Source organism: Bipolaris oryzae (assembly GCF_000523455.1).
Source record: "Bipolaris oryzae ATCC 44560 unplaced genomic scaffold scaffold_124, whole genome shotgun sequence".
Taxonomy (NCBI): domain Eukaryota; kingdom Fungi; phylum Ascomycota; class Dothideomycetes; order Pleosporales; family Pleosporaceae; genus Bipolaris; species Bipolaris oryzae.
The window spans coordinates 20,986-38,794 of NW_006911400.1; the positions used below are offsets into that span (position 1 = coordinate 20,986).

A 17,809-nucleotide genomic window follows, 5' to 3' on the forward strand; every position below is an offset into this window, starting at 1 on the left:
GAATTCATTTGTTCGAACAGGCCGCATGCATGGTATCTTGATCCATGTGGGCTCGCAGGATTGCCAAGCATCTGTCAAGCCTCAATCGATACACGCGCGCAGATGGCACGCATGAGGGGCCAAAAGTTGGTTTGCATTCACGAAGCGGAGAACGGGCAAGATCAAGTATGGAACTGCGCCATGCCAAACCCACATTGCCACCAAGTCCTTCTCTTTGCCTCAAGTGGCGTTTTGCAAAGGCCGAAGTCCGGAAAAGTTGAAGCGAGTCATGCTTGTTCGGTACGCCGGGTTGGTGGAAGATTGCCAGGGGAAGTGCAAACCGTGCCGCGAAGGAAGGGCGGGACGACGGGGGGCGACGGGGGCCGGGACGATTGCTTTGCTGTGGTTGGTGAGTCTGCAGGGACCGCAGCGATTAATTAAACACGTTCGCGACTACGTCTCAAAGTAGTCCATGTCCCGCCGGGTAATGCCACAATACACAGCCATCGTACGGTATTGCTGCATGCGTTCTCCGTACATACACACACACACCAACTACGCCACGCTCATCTAAGTACTTTCTTACATAGGGAAGTTAAAGTAAGGCTTGTACTACCATCAGCAAACTCCCTTCTCATTCTCCCATTTTCCGCAACTGTCTCTTGCAATTTTCTGCAAGACTCAGGACAACGAAGAGCCTGAAGCCTCTCCGTAAGGAATACGGTAGACGTTGGCGGATCCGGGAGGATTGCAGTGTTGACAATTTACACGACTTGGTGTTCACGAGTACACCCAATAGTAGCAGCTCTATCACAGCCATGGCAGCACTCCGCTTGGATGGCCAAGACGCCTAGAAGGACAAACATGGACGAGTTCCACATGGCGCAACTATGTCCGATAGACATATACCTAATGGAGCAGCTGCTGTGATGCATGGTAGGAAGGCCCGTCTGATCCCAAAGTAATGCAAGAGTGTCATGAGTGCGCTGTGAAACGCTTGGTTGGAAGCGAGTTCCTGTCTGCCAGCGCCAGAGAAGAGGGCATCGTGTTTTCATTCTTTTAATGTTCGATATTACTTTCTTTTGTTGTTCAGTTTTTGCGCCCCACTGGTTTGCGTTCGTCCGCGACGATCATGTCTTCGACTTCGGTGGGCCCTCCTGTGGACCCCAAATGGGCGGCCGAGAACAACCTTCCTCGCCTTCTCGCATTGACGGGCGTTTTCCATATCGCCGCACTGACTAGTGTTGCCCTCCGACTATTTGTTCGATTGGGCTTACTGCGGTCTCTGGGGAAAGACGACATTGCCATTGTACTCGCAGCTGTACGTACACAGGCTTCACTGTTTGGTTGAACATTCCTGACAAATACCAGCTTGGGGCTCTGGGTGGGTGGATCTGCTTTATTCTTCAGGGAAACCATGGCTTTGGAAGACACGCCAAGGTGGTTTCCAAGGAAGATATGGAGGAGTTCACTCACATAGGCTTCTTTGGCAGTATCATTTCTGCCATTGGTGCTCTTGGGCTATTGAAGATCTCCATCGCTCTCTTTCTGCTGAGACTGAAAAATAACAACATGTGGAAGTGGTATTCGCGCTGCCTATGGGCACTGATAGGTAAGAATGGTGTTTGAGAGCCTGAGTCATGACCCTAACATCATCGAACAGCTTTGGTAACAATCTACACGATTGGCGCATGGCTCAGCTTCTTCCTGTATTGCAAGCCCATGGAAGCAATGTGGACAAGGAAAGGTGTCTGCTACAGCCAGAAGATGTTTATCGCGTTCGCACTGACGAACACGGGTAAGCGCATAACAAACAGTGCGAGGCCTCTACTGACACGCGATAGCTTTGAACATTTTTACTGATGTCTGCTTTGCGACTCTGCCAATTCCAATCATCTGGAGTTTACAAATGTCGCGGACTACGCGTATCAACTTGATCGGCGTCCTCAGCCTCGGATACATGTAAGCAGCATGAACCAGGTGCTCACAAGCCTCCCACCACTAACAATCCGATAGTGCCGTTGCCCTAGGAATAGTAAAAGCGAGTTACCAAGTCAAACGAGATCCAGATAGGACATTGTAAGTTCCACCCAATCCACACACTCTCTCTGTCTCTCTCTCTCTCTATCTTTCTCTCTCTCTATCTTTCTCTCTCTCTATCTTTCTCTCTCTCTCTCCAACCAACCTCACTAACATCTCTCATAGTAACCAGCACTTAAACGTCTACGGCTTGTAAGTGCAACCTTCCCCTTCCAACCAAAAAAAAGATCCACAATCTAACTCACTTCCCAGCCTCCAACTCAACGTCGGCATAATCGCCGCCTGCATCCCTACCCTCAAACCCCTCCTGCGCTCCACCCCCTCATCTCGCACCCCGCGCCGCAGCGCCTACAACGACATCGAGCACGCCGAAACCATTGGCAGCGGCCGCGCCCACAAACCGCGCGCCAGCTTCCTCAACACCACAAAGGCGTCGCCCACCACCACCACCTTGACCATTGACGAAACCTTTGAAATGGCAAATCGCGGGAGCTTGCGTGACACGCTGGCGGGCGGCGGCGGCGGGCCGAATGCCCAGAAGAATGTCGTGTATAGTGGTAGGAATGAGGTGCCTACGAGTAGTCAGGAGAGGATACTGCATGCGCAGGTGGGGGGCGAGGATGCCAGTAAGATTCTTTGTACCACCGAGGTGGTGGTGGATAGCGTGGAGAGGGTGAGGAGGAAGCGTTGAAAGATGGTAGTAATGTGCATGTTTTGTTCACGTGTATGGGGGGGGATGTGTTATGTAGAAGAGCGTATGATTTGTGTACGTTGATACCCCATCGTTTTTCTTTTCTTTTGTAGGTTTTGGTAACTTAGTCATTGCGTTTGGGTGGGAGATATGTAGGTTCTGTGTGATGAGGAAATGCAATCATTGAGTTATACCTGAAGAACAAACCGTGCCATATGCGTTCTTTGGCCCTCGGAGATGAGTAGTCGGCATACTGAGGTACCTATTCAGCAGGGCCATAGTATCCAATCCATGGCTGATTCGCTATGCTCAAAACACCCGCTTCTAGCTGATAATATTCAGAGATCCAAACACACAGTTCAAAAGACACTCTAAAATAACGCCTCTTCACCAAGCTAAGACGTCACCAACGGCACAAACGTTCATGGTCACCGCATCAGCACAATGGCCATACAAGAGTTCCATTTCAACCGAACCTAACATGAATACCCCGCCATTACGCATTCATGACAATGACCATCTCCTCTTATCATCATTCACAAGTGTCCATGCAAAATACAAGACATCCCATTATGTCCACCTTGACCATATTTGTCCATGGCCTGCTCTGCTGACTCGGACAAGAACGATCTTCCGGAGTAAATGACGCTGTGGCATAGGTCTACCAACCTCCATTACCACCGTCATTCCAAGAAGCTTCGCCAGTAGCAGTAGCAGAGTCGCCCGTATCTCCACCCCAGCCACCACCAGCATCACCAGCGGTATCGCCGTTGGTATCAGCAATCGGAGCCTTGCAACGCTGTTTAGGTTAGCACAGATTCCTTTCCCAATACAAGGAATGCTTACCTTGGGGCCATGTCCCAGCTCACCGCAGTTGCTGCACTTGTGCTTGGGCCAGTCCTTGGGTTCGGGGCAATCACGGGAGAAATGGCCCATCTGCTCACAATTACGACAGATGACGGTGTCGGGATTGCGAGGCTGGTCGCACTCCTTGACCATGTGCTCGGTCGATTCACAGTTGCGGCAGGTACGGGCAGCAACGTTAGGGCACTATGAGCTGTCAGTACGTACTGTATAACCAGTATCAATGTATGCACTGACATCCTTGGAAAAGTGACCAATCTCGTTGCACTTGCGGCACTCGACACCCTCAGCTGAACGAGGCTCGGGACAATCCTTGGCGTTGTGGCCTTCCTGCTTGCAGTTCCTGCAGGCAAAGGGGTTGAAGCGCTCTTTGGTGCAATCGCGGGATCGATGGCCGATTTCCTTACAGTTCACGCACTGGATCTCGGGCTGGTGCGTCTGGCGTTCAACTTGCTCTTGCTTGCAGTGCTGCTTGTATGTTAGTCCGAAATTCTTCAAGTCAGGAGGCTGGGTTAGGTGTACTGACCTTGCGAATGTGACCAAGCTCACCGCAGTTGGCACATAGTGGTATACCACAGTCTTTGACTTCGCCACAAGATGCAAGACGCTCCATGTTCTGAGCAGGGCTCTCGGGCCAACCTTGGGCCAACTTGGGGCGACGAGGCTTTGGAGAGAGCTGGAAAGTCAAGACATACTCGCGATCAGGGTTGCCGATGAGATCGACAATGGTCATGTTGATGGGAATCTCCTCCTTTTTGGCAATAAGATAGATGCCGAGGCCATCATCACGCAGAGCTTGCTCCACAGCTGGAAGATCGAACTGGTCCATGGTGGCACGGGCGTACGCCTTCAGACAGACACGGAACACGTCAAAGTCTTTTGCTTTAGCGGCATCGATGAGAGAAACCCATGCAGCTTCGGCATCCATCTCCGGGACACCGGACCAGTTGACCGAACGACGAGACTTGCAATCCATAGCACGGTGACCCTGCTGGTCACAGAGCTTGCAGACACCATCGAAAGGACGCTGAACACGCTCGTTCGTACAGTCAGCCTTGTTGTGACCAACTTGGCCACAGTTGAAGCACTCTCCGGTTAGACCGCCGTTACCCTCAGGCTTTGAGGGGCAGTCACGGGCGTAGTGACCTGGCTGCTTACAACTGTTTACGCGTGTCAGTATAGCCAAAGTGATGGTTCTGAGTCTCACTCACATGCGGCAGCTGTTGTCGGCACCAGCGTCGGCACCAGCATCGGCACGAGTGTTGTTACTGCCACCACCCCAGTCATCACCACCAGTCGGAGCAGGATCCCAACTAGGGACATCGCCTGCACAGAAGATTAGTGTAAGCTCACCGCATTCGTGTGCCGTGCCACTCACCTGAAGTACCGCCCGTGTCCCAGCTCATAGTGAGTGACGCTTGCTGCAGTGAAGCTACGGTGTTGTTTGCGTATAATAGGAAGAGAAAGTCTTGCAGTAGGAGAGCAAAACTTGAAGCAGTTGACTGACACAAGTTGAAAAGTTTGCCGTGGAGAGGAGGGAGTGGCACTGGTGCCTCCTACTTTATTTACCACGTCAGGGGTCCGTGCTCAGACCTGCAGGTCCGACTGAAGGTGAGAGTGAATAAGGCGGCATGTCTTGCAACAGATAGTATCACAGGTGAGATAGATCTCTCACTATGCTGTAAGTGAAGTAGAGGGACGCATACAATACTGCAGTGGCTAGAAAGAAAAAAGCTTGAATATGTTTTACGTTGTTGGATACATAAGTGAAATTCAGCTCATCAGGACACATGCCACCCAGAAACCAGGACGGGACGTGTCTCTTTGTCCTAAAAGAAAAAGATGCTGGTATCATGTCATAAAACTCCCACGTGAGACAACAAATGCCTATTCGTAATGCGACGATACGCTCCCCGTAGTCACACAAACCCGAAAAACTCCTACAAGATGCGTAGGCGGACACGCCCTAAGTTGGGTCCCCAATTGAACAAAAAACCAAACATGACCAAACCTAGACACCGCGGAACTAATAAGAAATGTCAGCATAGACTCTTCGTGTATTGTCTTCCAGGTTCCACTTACCGCTCGGACAACCAAGAACCACATGGCACCAACGAACCTGAAAGCTGACAAGCCTGCAACGCTGTACAGAACAACAGCCAGATAGATGGTAGCAGCATCGTTCCTCTTCTTCTGCGCCTCATCTGGAGTGCTGACGGTAAGCTCCAGGCCACCCGACTGCAGAACCAAGGCTGTCAGGCCCAAGTTGCAAAACATCCAGAACAAGACGACACCGGATCGGAAACCCTTGTAGTAATCTTCCTGCTTCTCGCTCGCCGAAGGAACCTTCTTCTCCTCAACCCACTTGCTGCTAAACACCTTTAGCTCTTCCTCATATTGCGTGTTGAGATCGGCATCGTCAGTGGGCGCTTGAATATCGGCTTTACCGTCGGCTTTTGTGACGACTGAAGGCAGCTTTTCTGGTTTGTCATCTCCCTTTGTACCCCAGGTGATGTCGTGCGTGTTACAGAAAGCGTAGACGTTGAGAATGTTGATGTATGTCGGGGTCATGAGAAGATATTGGAAGAAGGAAGTGAACATGTGCCACGGATCCAAGAAGATGATGGAGACGAGGAACCACATGACGTATGTCGAGAGTAGCGAGATGATCAATGTCGCGAAGATCCTATCCTTGAACAGGTCCCCAAAGTTGAAGCCGCCATTGGTAGCAATCTGGCCCTGGACGGAACGAACGCTGATGAAGATGGATGCAAACATGAGATATGCCATGATGATACACCAAAAGTAGACCATGGACATGTACCACTTGTTGGAGCCCTGCGGTCGATTGCCCAATGACAGGATGAAACAGGTGATCAAGACAGCAATGTAGAGCCATTCGAACACAATGAAGAGAACCTTGCCAGCAGTGCCGAGTTCATTCTGCAGAGAAGCCGTGAGGATACGGAAGACGAGGAAGAAGTTGCCGAGAGCGAACCAAGCGAAGATCATGCTAATTGTCTGGTAGACGAATTCGATGAGGAACATCATTTTTCGCAAGAAAGAGTGATCACTACGGAAGATGTCGAAGGAGTGAGCCAAGGCGTAGACAGCAGCGAAGAAGGAACCATTAAGCCAACGACGACGCTGACTGATAAACTCGGCCATGGTGGTAGGAACGTCAGTTTCTCCGGTGGCCGACTTTACGTATTGCAAGATCCAGTGGCAATTGCGTTTGGAGACGAGCTCGAAGCAAAGAATACGATCTTCAGCCAGGTACATGTTTGCAGTGAAGATGCCAGCGTTGGCGCCGTGCATCTTCTCACCGGCGAAATACTTCTCCAATGGACCCTGTCCAGTCTTGTCGTTCTGGAGGGCGACATATCTGTAGGCTGAGAAAGCACCAGGAAGCACAGTAATGAAACCAAAGGCAGATTCCAAAGGCTTATCCAAAATATTACTCATCTTGTACTCAAAGTTTTGAGTTGCTACGAGCGGATTCAGAAGCTTCTTTCCATGCACCAACATGGCCTTGATCTCACCACAGGCTCCAGCGCACATAGGCTCGAGATCAAAGGCCTTCCATAGCTGGTACACGGAGTCCTTTCCAGGCTTGGTACCGGCATCAATGAGCACGCAGATGTTTGGATCTAGGACAGCACCGAAAGCCTGGAAGAACCAACGATGCGAGTTGATCTTCTTCTGGTTCTTTTCCTTGAGACAGAACAACATTTGCACAGGGGTGTTGCCCTTTTTGACGTTGACAACACCCTTCTTGATGTCAAGTGTCATCTGAGTAGTGTACTCGTAGATATGGGCAGTCACATCCTTGCCGTTAACTTGCTGCTTGGCAATGCCGTCCTGGTATACACCGAGACCAGCTAGCACGGCACGGGTTCGCGGATTGATCTTGGCACGACCGTCGCTGACGACGCATACGACGATCTTCTTCCACGCGTCCTTGCCCCACGTTTTGCTGTTGGTTCGCGAGTTCATGTACTCGATGTTCTTGATTACGCCACTCATTGTTCGCGCGAACAACTCATCTTCCTCGTTGTACATGGTAATGACAATGAACAGCTCCGTGTGTCGCGGTTTGGCAAATAGCTTCTGGCGCAGGGTGAAGCGCTCTGCATCAAAGTCTGCAGGATCGCATGTGGCGGCCGAGTAGCGCATGTGTGTGAACTCGTCACGCTCGGGGGGCTGTGCATGTGGGACCTGGTTCAGCAGCCGTGGGGGAATGGGGCAGTCGAGCACCAAGTTACCCTTGAACAACTGGACTTCCTTGACTGTCTTCCATCTCTTGATCGGTGCCTGGGTGGGTGGCGGTGCTGGCTCATCATGAAACGGGTTTTCTGGATCCATATCTTCTGGGTCGTGAGGATCTGGGCCATATGAGGTGCCGCTTTGCATCATGGGCCTGTTCATATCGTCGTCCTGCCAGTAATGCGTAGGCTGAGTGCCGTATCCGGCGCCTGGGCTCTCGTCGTGCGGTGTTGGGTCGTAAGGCTGGTTGTAGTATGCATCGTGGTGTTGTTGGGGGTCGAATGAATAGTTGTTTTCGTGTCGTTGCGGTCGTGGGTCGTAGTCGTCGTGGTAGTTGCCTCCAGTGTATGGGATGTTTTCTACCGAATACTGCGTTTTGTTAGCCCTGTGGTGTTTGGGCATGTCGCGACCATGTCAAAGTAGCCTAACAGCTCTCAGAATGTCTCATGCTGTGTGTGTGTGTGTGTGTGTGTATCCAACGTACACTTGGTTGTAAGGGCAAGCGGTCGCTAGATGCAATTGCTTGGTTGGGTCCCATGGGAATTTCCAAGACGCCCGATGGCGAGGGGGATGTATATCGGTCTTCGAGTTGGTAGCCTCGGAGTGGCTGTCCGGGAGAGGGCGTGCGCCCGTTTCCTCGTCGTGGGTCCATGTCGAAGGGGTCGTCGTTGCCGCCCGGGTGGTCTGAACAGCACTGTTAGTGTTGCGATAGGGTAGCCGGTGGGTGAGGTAAGAAGGCAGGGGGAAACAAAGGACAGTACGCAGAGAGCGGTCACAGGGCGGTTGCTCGGGCGCGCATCAAGGGAAGCCGCGGTCCGCGTGGGCACTCACCTAGTCTGTTGTATGACATGCCGACGTGATTTCCGTGGTGCGGCCGCAACTTTGTTCAAACTGGCGACAATGCGACGTGCGAAACCACAGTCCAAAACGTTAATGTGAGGGATAGGGCGGCAGCAAATCCAAAGGCGCAGCCGTTGTTGTGCTCGTCGTATAAGCGTTGCGGGACAGAGGGCAGGAATATGTATCGTGTTTCAGGTGGGCTTGGTGGGTCACAAAAGCTGCAGGGTGCACCGCAGTTGTTTACCACAGCAACCGGCGGGCACAAGTGGGTAATGATGTAACGGCGGGCACTTGAGCATACAAGGCCGGATACGAGGGTGGCCGAGGCAAACAACGGGACGATGATGGAATGTGTTTTTGTTTTGAAAGGTCGACGACGTCTTCTCGGCTGGTCGAGTATGCAGGCGGGCGGGTGAGTGGGTGTGTGTAGCTTGAAGTATCCAAGTACGCAGCCGCCAAGCAGGGCAGGACAGGCGGGCAAGGCAAGACGAGGCAAAGCGAGCCAAGGCAAAAGCTGCGACTGCGACTGACTGCGACTGCGACTGACTGCGACTGACTGCGACTGACTGCGCACCATTCGCTACGCAATCAACGTGGGGCATGTCCGCCACACTCCCACTCCTTCAGCCTTCACAGCCGCACCCAGTGACGAGGCCGTGCATGTGGCCTGCTTATGCAAAAGACTGCCGTTAATAGACGAGGGGCTGCAACGGATGAGATACACCGGTCCTGCATCCTGGACAGCGTGTGCCTTGCTGCCATGCCCATGTCTTCCGTTCGTCTGGTGTTGCATAAGCTGCCCTCGTCACTGCAGCCAACTCACTACTTGCTCTTGCTGTGTACTTAGCACGCACTCTACCCACAGCCGCAAGTGGATGCTGCCACTGGTGCACGCCTAACCTACCAAGTGCTTATTCCAGCCGTGGCTGCGCATGAGTAGCAAGCCTCCCAAGCCCAAAATACCCGTCTCTTTTTGGGCGCACTTAGCGACGCGAGTCATGCCTCCAACACGTGCAGATTGATGCACATGTAAGTATGCTGCAGTAGAGACTAAGTTGCCTTGTGAAGCTTGAGACGGAAATCTGTCCGTGTCTGTGTCTGTGTCTGTGCCTGTGCTGTACATCGTCTTGGCACCCAAACCGTCCCACCATCCCCAGATCTTCGCTCGCTTCTCCACCAGGCCCAGGCACAGACATACCAGTAGCCAGACACTGGCCAACTTTTTTTTTACATGTACCATACCATAGCACACCATCTATAGACACAACACCCCCTCTTCCCCACACCCATCGAAACAATGGGCGAATCAACCTCCCCGCAGCCCGTCTCCGTCCTCTTCGTCTGCCTTGGAAACATCTGTATGTAGTCTACACCACCATCCCCTCTCTGCCTGCACACCACACCACTAACTCCGCCACGTGCAGGCCGCTCCACAATGGCAGAAGGCGTCTTCCAGTCCCTCACACGACCCGCCGCAAAGTCCCCACACCCACTGATAACCCACATCGACTCATGCGGCACCGGCGCATACCATATCGGCTCCGATCCAGACTCGCGCACCATGGCCACCCTCCGCAAGAACAACATCACCTCGTACCGCCACTCGGCCCGCAAGTTCTCGCCCGCCACCGACTTTGACAAGTTTGACTACATCTTCGCCATGGACCATGACAACCTGGCCGACCTGGAGAGCTTGCGCCAGAGGGAAGTCAAGAAGAGGGGTGGCGACGACGGCATCGGCCACGTCATGTTGTTTGGCGAGTTTGGTGGCAAGAGGAGAAAGTACAGAGGCAGCGACATGGGCGAGGAGATTGCCGATCCCTACTACGGTGGCGACGATGGATTCACCATTGCCTACGAGCAGGCCCAGAGATTTAGCAAGGCCTTCCTGGAAAAGCTCGAGGCGGGAGAGTTGAGCCGAGATTGAGATTGCGGGAGTTGACACGGCACCAACGATGATGGTGGTTGGAAGACTCGTCTGGGAGCCGAGTCTTGTTTTGATACCCATAGACTGGCCATGGCCTAGAGTGCATTTTACATTACACGAATCATATCGTCTTATTCCGTCCCTCGTTTCCTCCTGGGTATATTTCTCCGTCATGCCGTCGTTAGGAGTTTTGCTTAATCTGTCTCTCGAGATCCAGCAGCTTCTCTACCATCTTTCCTCGCATGAACTCGGTCAACCCCAATCTACAGTATTGTCAGTCTGGAATCACTAGGCGATAACCTATGCCATCCTGGTACTCACATTCCCTCCCTCGTCACAATGCGATATGTCCCGCTATTCTGCCACGCTCCATCACCTCCATTCAACCTCCCATGCGCATCCACCTCTACACTCCCAAATATGTCCTCGGGCCAAGCAATGCGCCCATAGTCTGGCGGGTTTCTCAAATCACTAATGTGTATCCACCCTCCGTGTCCCCCTCCTCCCATGCCACCCTGGTGGTTTGCCCCGCCTGCACCATCATTGGGCTGCGAAAGATTGGAGCCACCAGGTGATGCGTAAACAGCTGCTTGCGACTGTACGTAAGGATCCTGAGCCGCATGCGCCGCGAATACCGAATACAATATAGGAAGAAACTGGGGGTTTTCGGTAAAATTGCGGGGTGTAGGTGGCAGAGCTGTACAAGTGCCAATTGCGAGCTGAGGTGTTGGGGGTTCCGTGGGTAGAAGGGATAGCAATTGTTTGCTTGGATCAAATGGATCTTTGTGCACATACTACATTCTGCGTTAGCATCTGAGTCATGTAAAAAAGAAAAGGAAAGGAAAGGAAAAAAGAAATTATATAGGGATAAGCATTACAATGTGCGGGTTCTCAGCCAATGTCGAAGCAGGCCGGGTGCCTCGAAGCCGAAGCCTTGTTCGCGATGCAGGAACCACACGGCGCGATGAGCGCACAAATGTGTTGGCGAGCATTTGGTATAGTACTGGGCACATTGTGGTAATGCAAAACAAGCTGAAGCTTGGAGGTGGAAAGCTTTGCACGGCAGCACGGCAGAGCTCGGATTGAGAGAGTCTGAGAATCACGAAAAGATGGGATGAGTAACCATGACGAAGTGCATCTCGGAAGTCCGATCGCTTGGGGGACTAGTAGCGGCAGATCATATGCTAGCGCTCTTTCTGCACTTAATCTCAAGTCATAGTAGTCAAACGAAATCATAGTACACCCCTCTCCGTACTATTCCCTGGAACCATGCTATGTTGCCGTAATAGGATGCCAATTTTCCATCTTCATCGTGCCCCCATTATACGCAGCCGTCCCCGCAGTTCGAACTCTGTTACCCGGTGTCGTCCAGGCACAATCCCCGAAAACCCCATTCTGCGCCGCGACTTCACTTACAGGAATGCCGAGCGTAGGCGTGTATTCGTTCTGGTAGATGGTCTCGCTAGCGCCACAGCCCCAGAATCCACAGTACTCTGAGGCCCGCACGGTAGCAAGGTCTGCGACGGAGAAACCGGGAGACCCGTGAAAAGTGCAGTATCGGCGTTGACCGGAGCCCGCACATACACGTGATATGGTCACGATGTCGGACTCGCGCTGTGCAACTGTCAGAAGCGAGGCGGTTGTTGATGGCGCGAAAATGTCCGTTTTAGTCGCAGTATTCGTGTTCCCTATCAGCGAGGCTTGGCCTGTGAGTGTCTGGAGGATTGCGTTGCGTAACAGGTAGTACACGCTTGGGCTCGTCATGGTTATGCCAGAGATTACAGCAGTCTTAGCTGGACCAGACGTGGTGGTGGTATTTGTACTGTTGGTATCGCAAAATGCCGATCCTGAGGGAATTGCAGTACTTGGCCAGTAGAACGCTTCCCACGTTCCTCCTTCAAGATAGCATGGAGGCTGTGACGGCACGGTGCCATCGTTGAGAACTGTGCATCCAGGTCCTGCAATTGACCCTGTGGCGGAAGGATTCTGTGACAGGAATGATGTACGCCATTTGTATGCGTCCTTCAGCCTAGTACACAATGCGCCGTAGTCACTAGCGACGGTACATGTTGGAGATGGCAGTTGATCGAGTTCTGTAGACCATGGTGGCGTATAGTATGTAGCCTCGCCAGTGATCGTGAACGTGTATGTCTCAGTAACAGTCTGACATTTTGTCGAGCTTGTAGACGCACGAGGGAATCCATCACACAATGTCGTAAGAGACGGCAACGCCGTAGTTTTGCAGTCGAATCTCTCGTTGAGATATGGAGAGTACGAATAAGACGTGGTTGACCAAGGATTCCAGGTATAATTCTCGCTGCTCAAAAGCTGGGTATAGAGGAACCAAGAGGCTGAAGTATAGCTGGCATGGGCATCCCAGCAGCTGATTACACTTGCCGGGATATCGGAGAAGTCAGGGGGCAGAGCAGGAGTATTTGCAGGTGGTATCGGTGGATGCGTGGGGGCAGGAGCGACAGCAGTATTTGAGGGTGCATTCGAGCTCGACGTAGGACTTGGAATGGTCTCTATGTGGGAATAAGTCATGGCTGTAATCTCAACATCTGATACATATTATGGACATTATCTTACGCGCCAGTCCCCGAACTTGAAGATATGCAGCAATGACCCAGCAAACTCGCAGCAACTTGGAAGACATCTTCGCTTGTTTCGATAAGAAGCACCATATTCGACGACAGTGTCGGTTTATATGTCACTCAACAATACCTACTACCTTCCCCGCATGGAAATAATTGTTTATTAGTATCACGAATCAAGCTGGATACCTGGGCTACCCTACCAATATGAGCAGCCAATTGAAGATTGAGCAACATGTCCAATACGGTCCTAGCAATCTGCGGGTTTCTATTTCGGGGCTTTACCTATGCAATGTCAGCACATTGCATATATTGCGGGATGAACCGCCAAGCGGCTGAAATCAGCCCTAGGAAAATCAGCAAAACAAATTGGGATGGTGACTGTATGCCATTCTACATGGATCCGAATAGTTTCAGTTCTTTGCTTTGGTTCTAAAGAAAATCTCCATCCGTACTTTGTGGCCATAGAATGTATTTGTTAGACCAGGTCGTTTGTACGAGACATGCTTTCATATGTGAGTTCTAGGAATTACTTGATGCATTCTTTTGGCAGATGATCTTGATCTTCAAAAAGATTGTCGAGTTGTTACAAGGAAAGAGCCAGGTCAGAAGCGGGAACCCCGGGCCCAGCCAGCGATTAATAAATTGCCAAAAGTGGGTAGGGGTATTTCCTCATTGTGTGTCGTGTGTAACATTAAAGTCATACCACTTCCTGAGATGATAGGTTTGGCAAGAACGAGAACAGGGATCAAGGTGTCTATACTCTATCGTAACACGCTAGAGCTGGGTTAGAGATAGACTTGGCGTACAAGCGTGGTGTGGCGTGCAATGCGAAATACGAATAACTAGGCAACCCATATTTCGTCGACTTCAATTAATAGCTAGAGATCTATTCCAGAAGCTTCAGATTTACTCAGATACTTAGGAATTCTGAACAGCCTATGTCATATACTTGACCAAACATTCTGCAATCATGGCGTTCTGTGGTTTGCTAATAAGTACACTGTGCTCAAGCTACTCTTATATTGTATACTGGTATTTGGTAATGTAACCTGATCGTAGTATGCAAGTTACTTCCGAAGTCATGCAAGTAGTTCCGTTTGGAATATTGTACGGGACGGCAGCTCAGACAATTCCTATGCTCAGGGCGCCTAATCAATCAATCTTGCGCCAGTGACGAAAAGGCAGCAGGAGGTCATGCCCCGTGCCACAGATCAAGAAATAATTATTGTTAGTCCTATCTCAACAGCCAAAGGGGAGACAAATTATGTATCCGACGAGCGGGATGTTGCATGCGAAGTGTCTGATTCTTGTAAAATTACGTAGCTGGCCATGAACATAGTGGGCACGTCTGCCATGGCTAGAGCACTCTGAGGGTGTGGATTTGTGTTTCTTGACCTACTAAATTGCTCAAAAGGTGAGAAGAATGGCGCTATAACAATTCCAGAGACAGCAAGAAGATGGAAGTGCGTTTTAGCTCCTTGTAATACATTAGACTAAACACAAACTTTATATCTGCTAATACGCGCACGCTGCAGATCCCCGATCCACTCGGTCAACTAACTCTAGCCGTCCGCCATCGGCGACACACTGCCGCTCTGAAAAGGGCATAGGGGCATCGGCTAGTAGTCCTACAACACGGGTTCATCCATGCCTCCATCGCGTAGCTTTACCATTTTACTCCACTACAATGCCCTGAGCTCCGCAAACCAGTTCTGAAAATTTTGAGACGGTAATGGAAGGGCTAAATAGTTTATTTAAAGCAATTTCCACAGCCAGTTCTTTGGATATCCAATTTCGCAGTTCTGCTCCGATTATACTGTCAACACCACAGCTCACTATGAGCGCTCAGCATTTTAATCGCTGCTAAGCTCCGCCTCGTTGATCAACAGTGCTTGGGCAACCTTGGCGATAAATTGTCTGCGTACTAGATCGACTGCTTTTGCTGTCTACTCTGTTACAGTAGCTTCCAGTCGCGTTAGGATAGAACCGGCGTCACCATCGACTCCTTGATCACCGCTACCACACGCGTTCACGAAATGTACCAGGGACGAAAATCGTGAGTCGGCTGACCAAACATCGTCGATATCGCCTTCTGCCTCGGTCCTCGCTTTGTGCAGCTCAGCTGGGTCCAGTCCGACGTTGAGGTGATCGATAGGGTCGTTTTGATGATGTGTTTGGGCTTGCTGCTCGATGACGGCGACTTCGAAACAATCCAGCATTGCCTCTTCTTTCATGCCATACATACGCTTGGGCTTAATTTGGTCTTCAGGCTCATCGTTCTGGGCTACAACACTGACGCCGAGAATCATAGGAAGTACTATGGCGCAGGAGGGCTTCCCTTGAGCCTAGCGCTGCCGCGCAAGTGCATCCATGTAAGTGTTTGCAGCCGCGTAGTAGTTGGCTTGGCCCAATGTGCCGAGAACGCCAGATGGCGACTATCATGAGTTGGAGACACGAGCCTAGAATAGCTGGATGCAAAACATGGCTGGAATCATCTTTCATGACAGCAGTCTTGATGTTCGCTTGATGATCGTCAAAGCGTGAGCGCAATATGTCGATCCATTGAAATTGATGTTGTTCATGTCTCAGAATATTGGCCCGTAATCAAATCCAACATTCTTCAAGGCTTGATTCCGGTGTCTACCAGAGGTGTGCTGTGGTAGATTGGGTACCTTTTCGGGGAGTGCTGAGCGTGCATCGGTATTGATCGTAATACTTCCAGCCATATTGGTTTTTGGTGACCTTCGAATGAAATTGCGCCAAGTGGGTTCAGCTAAAGAGCCACCGATTGTCAATTGGCTCAAAATGTCATGATATGGGAAACGTGGGTAATGGTGATCTTTAGTCTCTCATGACTCAACCCTGTACTTTTTTGTCTTCTCCCATTGATAGAGCGGGAGATCTAGGATGAGTTTGCCTTTTTGCGGAATTGTCTTGCCTGATGGTTATACCTCTTCGATTGCGGTCACTCTTGCGAGATCAAGAGAGTAGTTCCGCAGGAATAGTTCACCAGCCAGCTTGAGTACCTGATTCGCACAAAGTAAGTCACGTAAAAGACTTGGTAGGTATTGCAACTTGTTGTCTTGCAAATGAGTCTTAATTTGCCTGACAGGCTCTGATGATACCATCTTGATATTGTTGGACATGTTCCTGTGGGTGATACCGTGCCTGGCTTTGGAAATAAGGCTTTTGTGTCTTGCAACAACCGAAAGCATACGGCGTGAGTGATATGCCTTGCCATTGGTGTCTACGAGGCGGCAAAATATGCTCTTAGTTTGAAGAGTCTTTTCAATCGAATTCAAAGTGTCCACATTGCCACTCAGGGTCACTCCAGATGGCGAGTTGTGACAAGCAATGACCACCTCAGGTTCGTAACTTTGAACATAAGGTGTTACAGCATCGGCTCCAAGGTCGAAAGCTATCATAACACCTCCTGAGTCGATGTCTTTGACAATCCGACGGCGATAGTATGCTACTCATATGGCTTTAGCCTCGGCGAGATACCCAGCAGATAATGCAGCACCTATTTCACCAGAAGAGTGCCCGATGGTCACCATAGGTTCTATACCCCAAAGACGGAAGAGCTAAACTAGACTGATTTAGATCGCGGTATACGGCAGGTGAGAGAATTCTGCTTCACTGACACAGGAGGGCGGCCATTGTATGGGCGCTGTACTTGCACGCAGTGTGTCGCAGTAAAGCCCATTTGCGTGATGCCTCCGTTCCTATGCACAAGGCTACGGCGCTGCTGGCGTCGGCGGTGGCGATTTTGCTCCAGCCCTTGCTTGTCTTCGTCCCGGCACGGATGGTGAACGACGGAAGCAATGCAAACCAGAGGTGCATAGCCCTTTTCTAGGTAGCTCCCCTCGGTGTTTTAGTATTCCGTCTTGGTTTTGCATCGGTACTGCCGAGAGCAGCCTTGGTCTCCCGCGGCAAGTCCAAAAAATTGCATTGTTACATCACTGGTCCCTGGCGGCACCGCTGCTGCCGCTGTACACGCATACACAGTCTCTGGGACACTTATCACGCGCGATACTCAATCATCGCTGACGAGACTGTTTGTGCCCGCCCGCGGGTTTTGCGATCCTATCAAAGCTCCTCTACAGCTCCATGGGCTGTCTGACAAGTACATTTCACTGGTTGAGAACCTTCACCTCTTCTCCCAATGGGATTGGATCTTAGTGGCTCTCACAAATATCCTTTGTTCGCACCTTCTTCTCTCGCCTCGAGATGGAATGGCCGAGGTAAAAGCGCGTCACTGGGCCTCAGTCTCTGAAAATTAAGAGTTGCTTTACCTTACCATCGCCACCGTCTTTCTAGGTCCAGGAGGTGCTGCATCGTTCGTACTTGTCATCCGTGAGATCCGGTTTCAACATCGTTTTTACTAAGCTTGCGTATCTGCTATTTTCATCGTGCTGCAATGGATCGGTTTAGTGACTAATTCAAATATCACCTCTTGTTAGAATGTAATGTCAAGTCTTGGTGATCATCCAGCTTGCTCCATGGAGACTATCGACTGGAATCAAGCCTTCGACGTGAGTTCCAGGAGTGTGTTGAAATATAAAAAGAGAACTGGGCACGAGGGTACCAGGGGGCTTAGCACAT

The 17,809-nt window shown here is 51.0% G+C and overlaps 6 protein-coding genes across 6 annotated transcripts; 2 read left to right on the top strand and 4 right to left on the bottom strand.

Moving 5' to 3' along the window:
* Positions 1-1,111: 1,111 nt before the first annotated feature.
* Positions 1,112-2,710, top strand: COCMIDRAFT_101999 (uncharacterized protein; the record flags this gene model as incomplete). The annotated part of the gene is made up of 7 exons (XM_007692279.1): positions 1,112-1,300; positions 1,351-1,591; positions 1,643-1,777; positions 1,824-1,941; positions 1,996-2,058; positions 2,185-2,211; positions 2,272-2,710. The coding sequence occupies 7 exons, from the start codon at positions 1,112-1,114 to the stop codon at positions 2,708-2,710; spliced, it is 1,212 nt and encodes a 403-aa protein (XP_007690469.1).
* A 2,875-nt stretch (positions 2,711-5,585) lies between these two features.
* COCMIDRAFT_28447 (glycosyltransferase family 2 protein) lies at positions 5,586-8,690 on the bottom strand (the record flags this gene model as incomplete). Its single annotated transcript, XM_007692266.1, has 4 exons — positions 5,586-5,600; positions 5,657-8,209; positions 8,325-8,524; positions 8,672-8,690. The coding sequence occupies 4 exons, from the start codon at positions 8,688-8,690 to the stop codon at positions 5,586-5,588; spliced, it is 2,787 nt and encodes a 928-aa protein (XP_007690456.1).
* Positions 8,691-9,977: 1,287 nt separating this feature from the next.
* Positions 9,978-10,607, top strand: COCMIDRAFT_28448 (uncharacterized protein; the record flags this gene model as incomplete). The annotated part of the gene is made up of 2 exons (XM_007692267.1): positions 9,978-10,038; positions 10,105-10,607. 2 exons carry the CDS (start codon positions 9,978-9,980, stop codon positions 10,605-10,607), a joined length of 564 nt encoding a protein of 187 aa, XP_007690457.1.
* Positions 10,608-10,788: 181 nt separating this feature from the next.
* On the bottom strand, positions 10,789-11,620 carry COCMIDRAFT_101934 (uncharacterized protein; the record flags this gene model as incomplete). Its single annotated transcript, XM_007692280.1, has 3 exons — positions 10,789-10,870; positions 10,929-11,401; positions 11,486-11,620. The coding sequence occupies 3 exons, from the start codon at positions 11,618-11,620 to the stop codon at positions 10,789-10,791; spliced, it is 690 nt and encodes a 229-aa protein (XP_007690470.1).
* Positions 11,621-11,879: 259 nt separating this feature from the next.
* COCMIDRAFT_28450 (uncharacterized protein) lies at positions 11,880-13,151 on the bottom strand (the record flags this gene model as incomplete). Its single annotated transcript, XM_007692268.1, has 1 exon — positions 11,880-13,151. The coding sequence occupies one exon, from the start codon at positions 13,149-13,151 to the stop codon at positions 11,880-11,882; it is 1,272 nt and encodes a 423-aa protein (XP_007690458.1).
* Positions 13,152-15,150: 1,999 nt separating this feature from the next.
* On the bottom strand, positions 15,151-15,513 carry COCMIDRAFT_7485 (uncharacterized protein; the record flags this gene model as incomplete). Its single annotated transcript, XM_007692259.1, has 1 exon — positions 15,151-15,513. One exon carries the CDS (start codon positions 15,511-15,513, stop codon positions 15,151-15,153), a length of 363 nt encoding a protein of 120 aa, XP_007690449.1.
* Between the last annotated feature and the right edge of the window lie 2,296 nt (positions 15,514-17,809).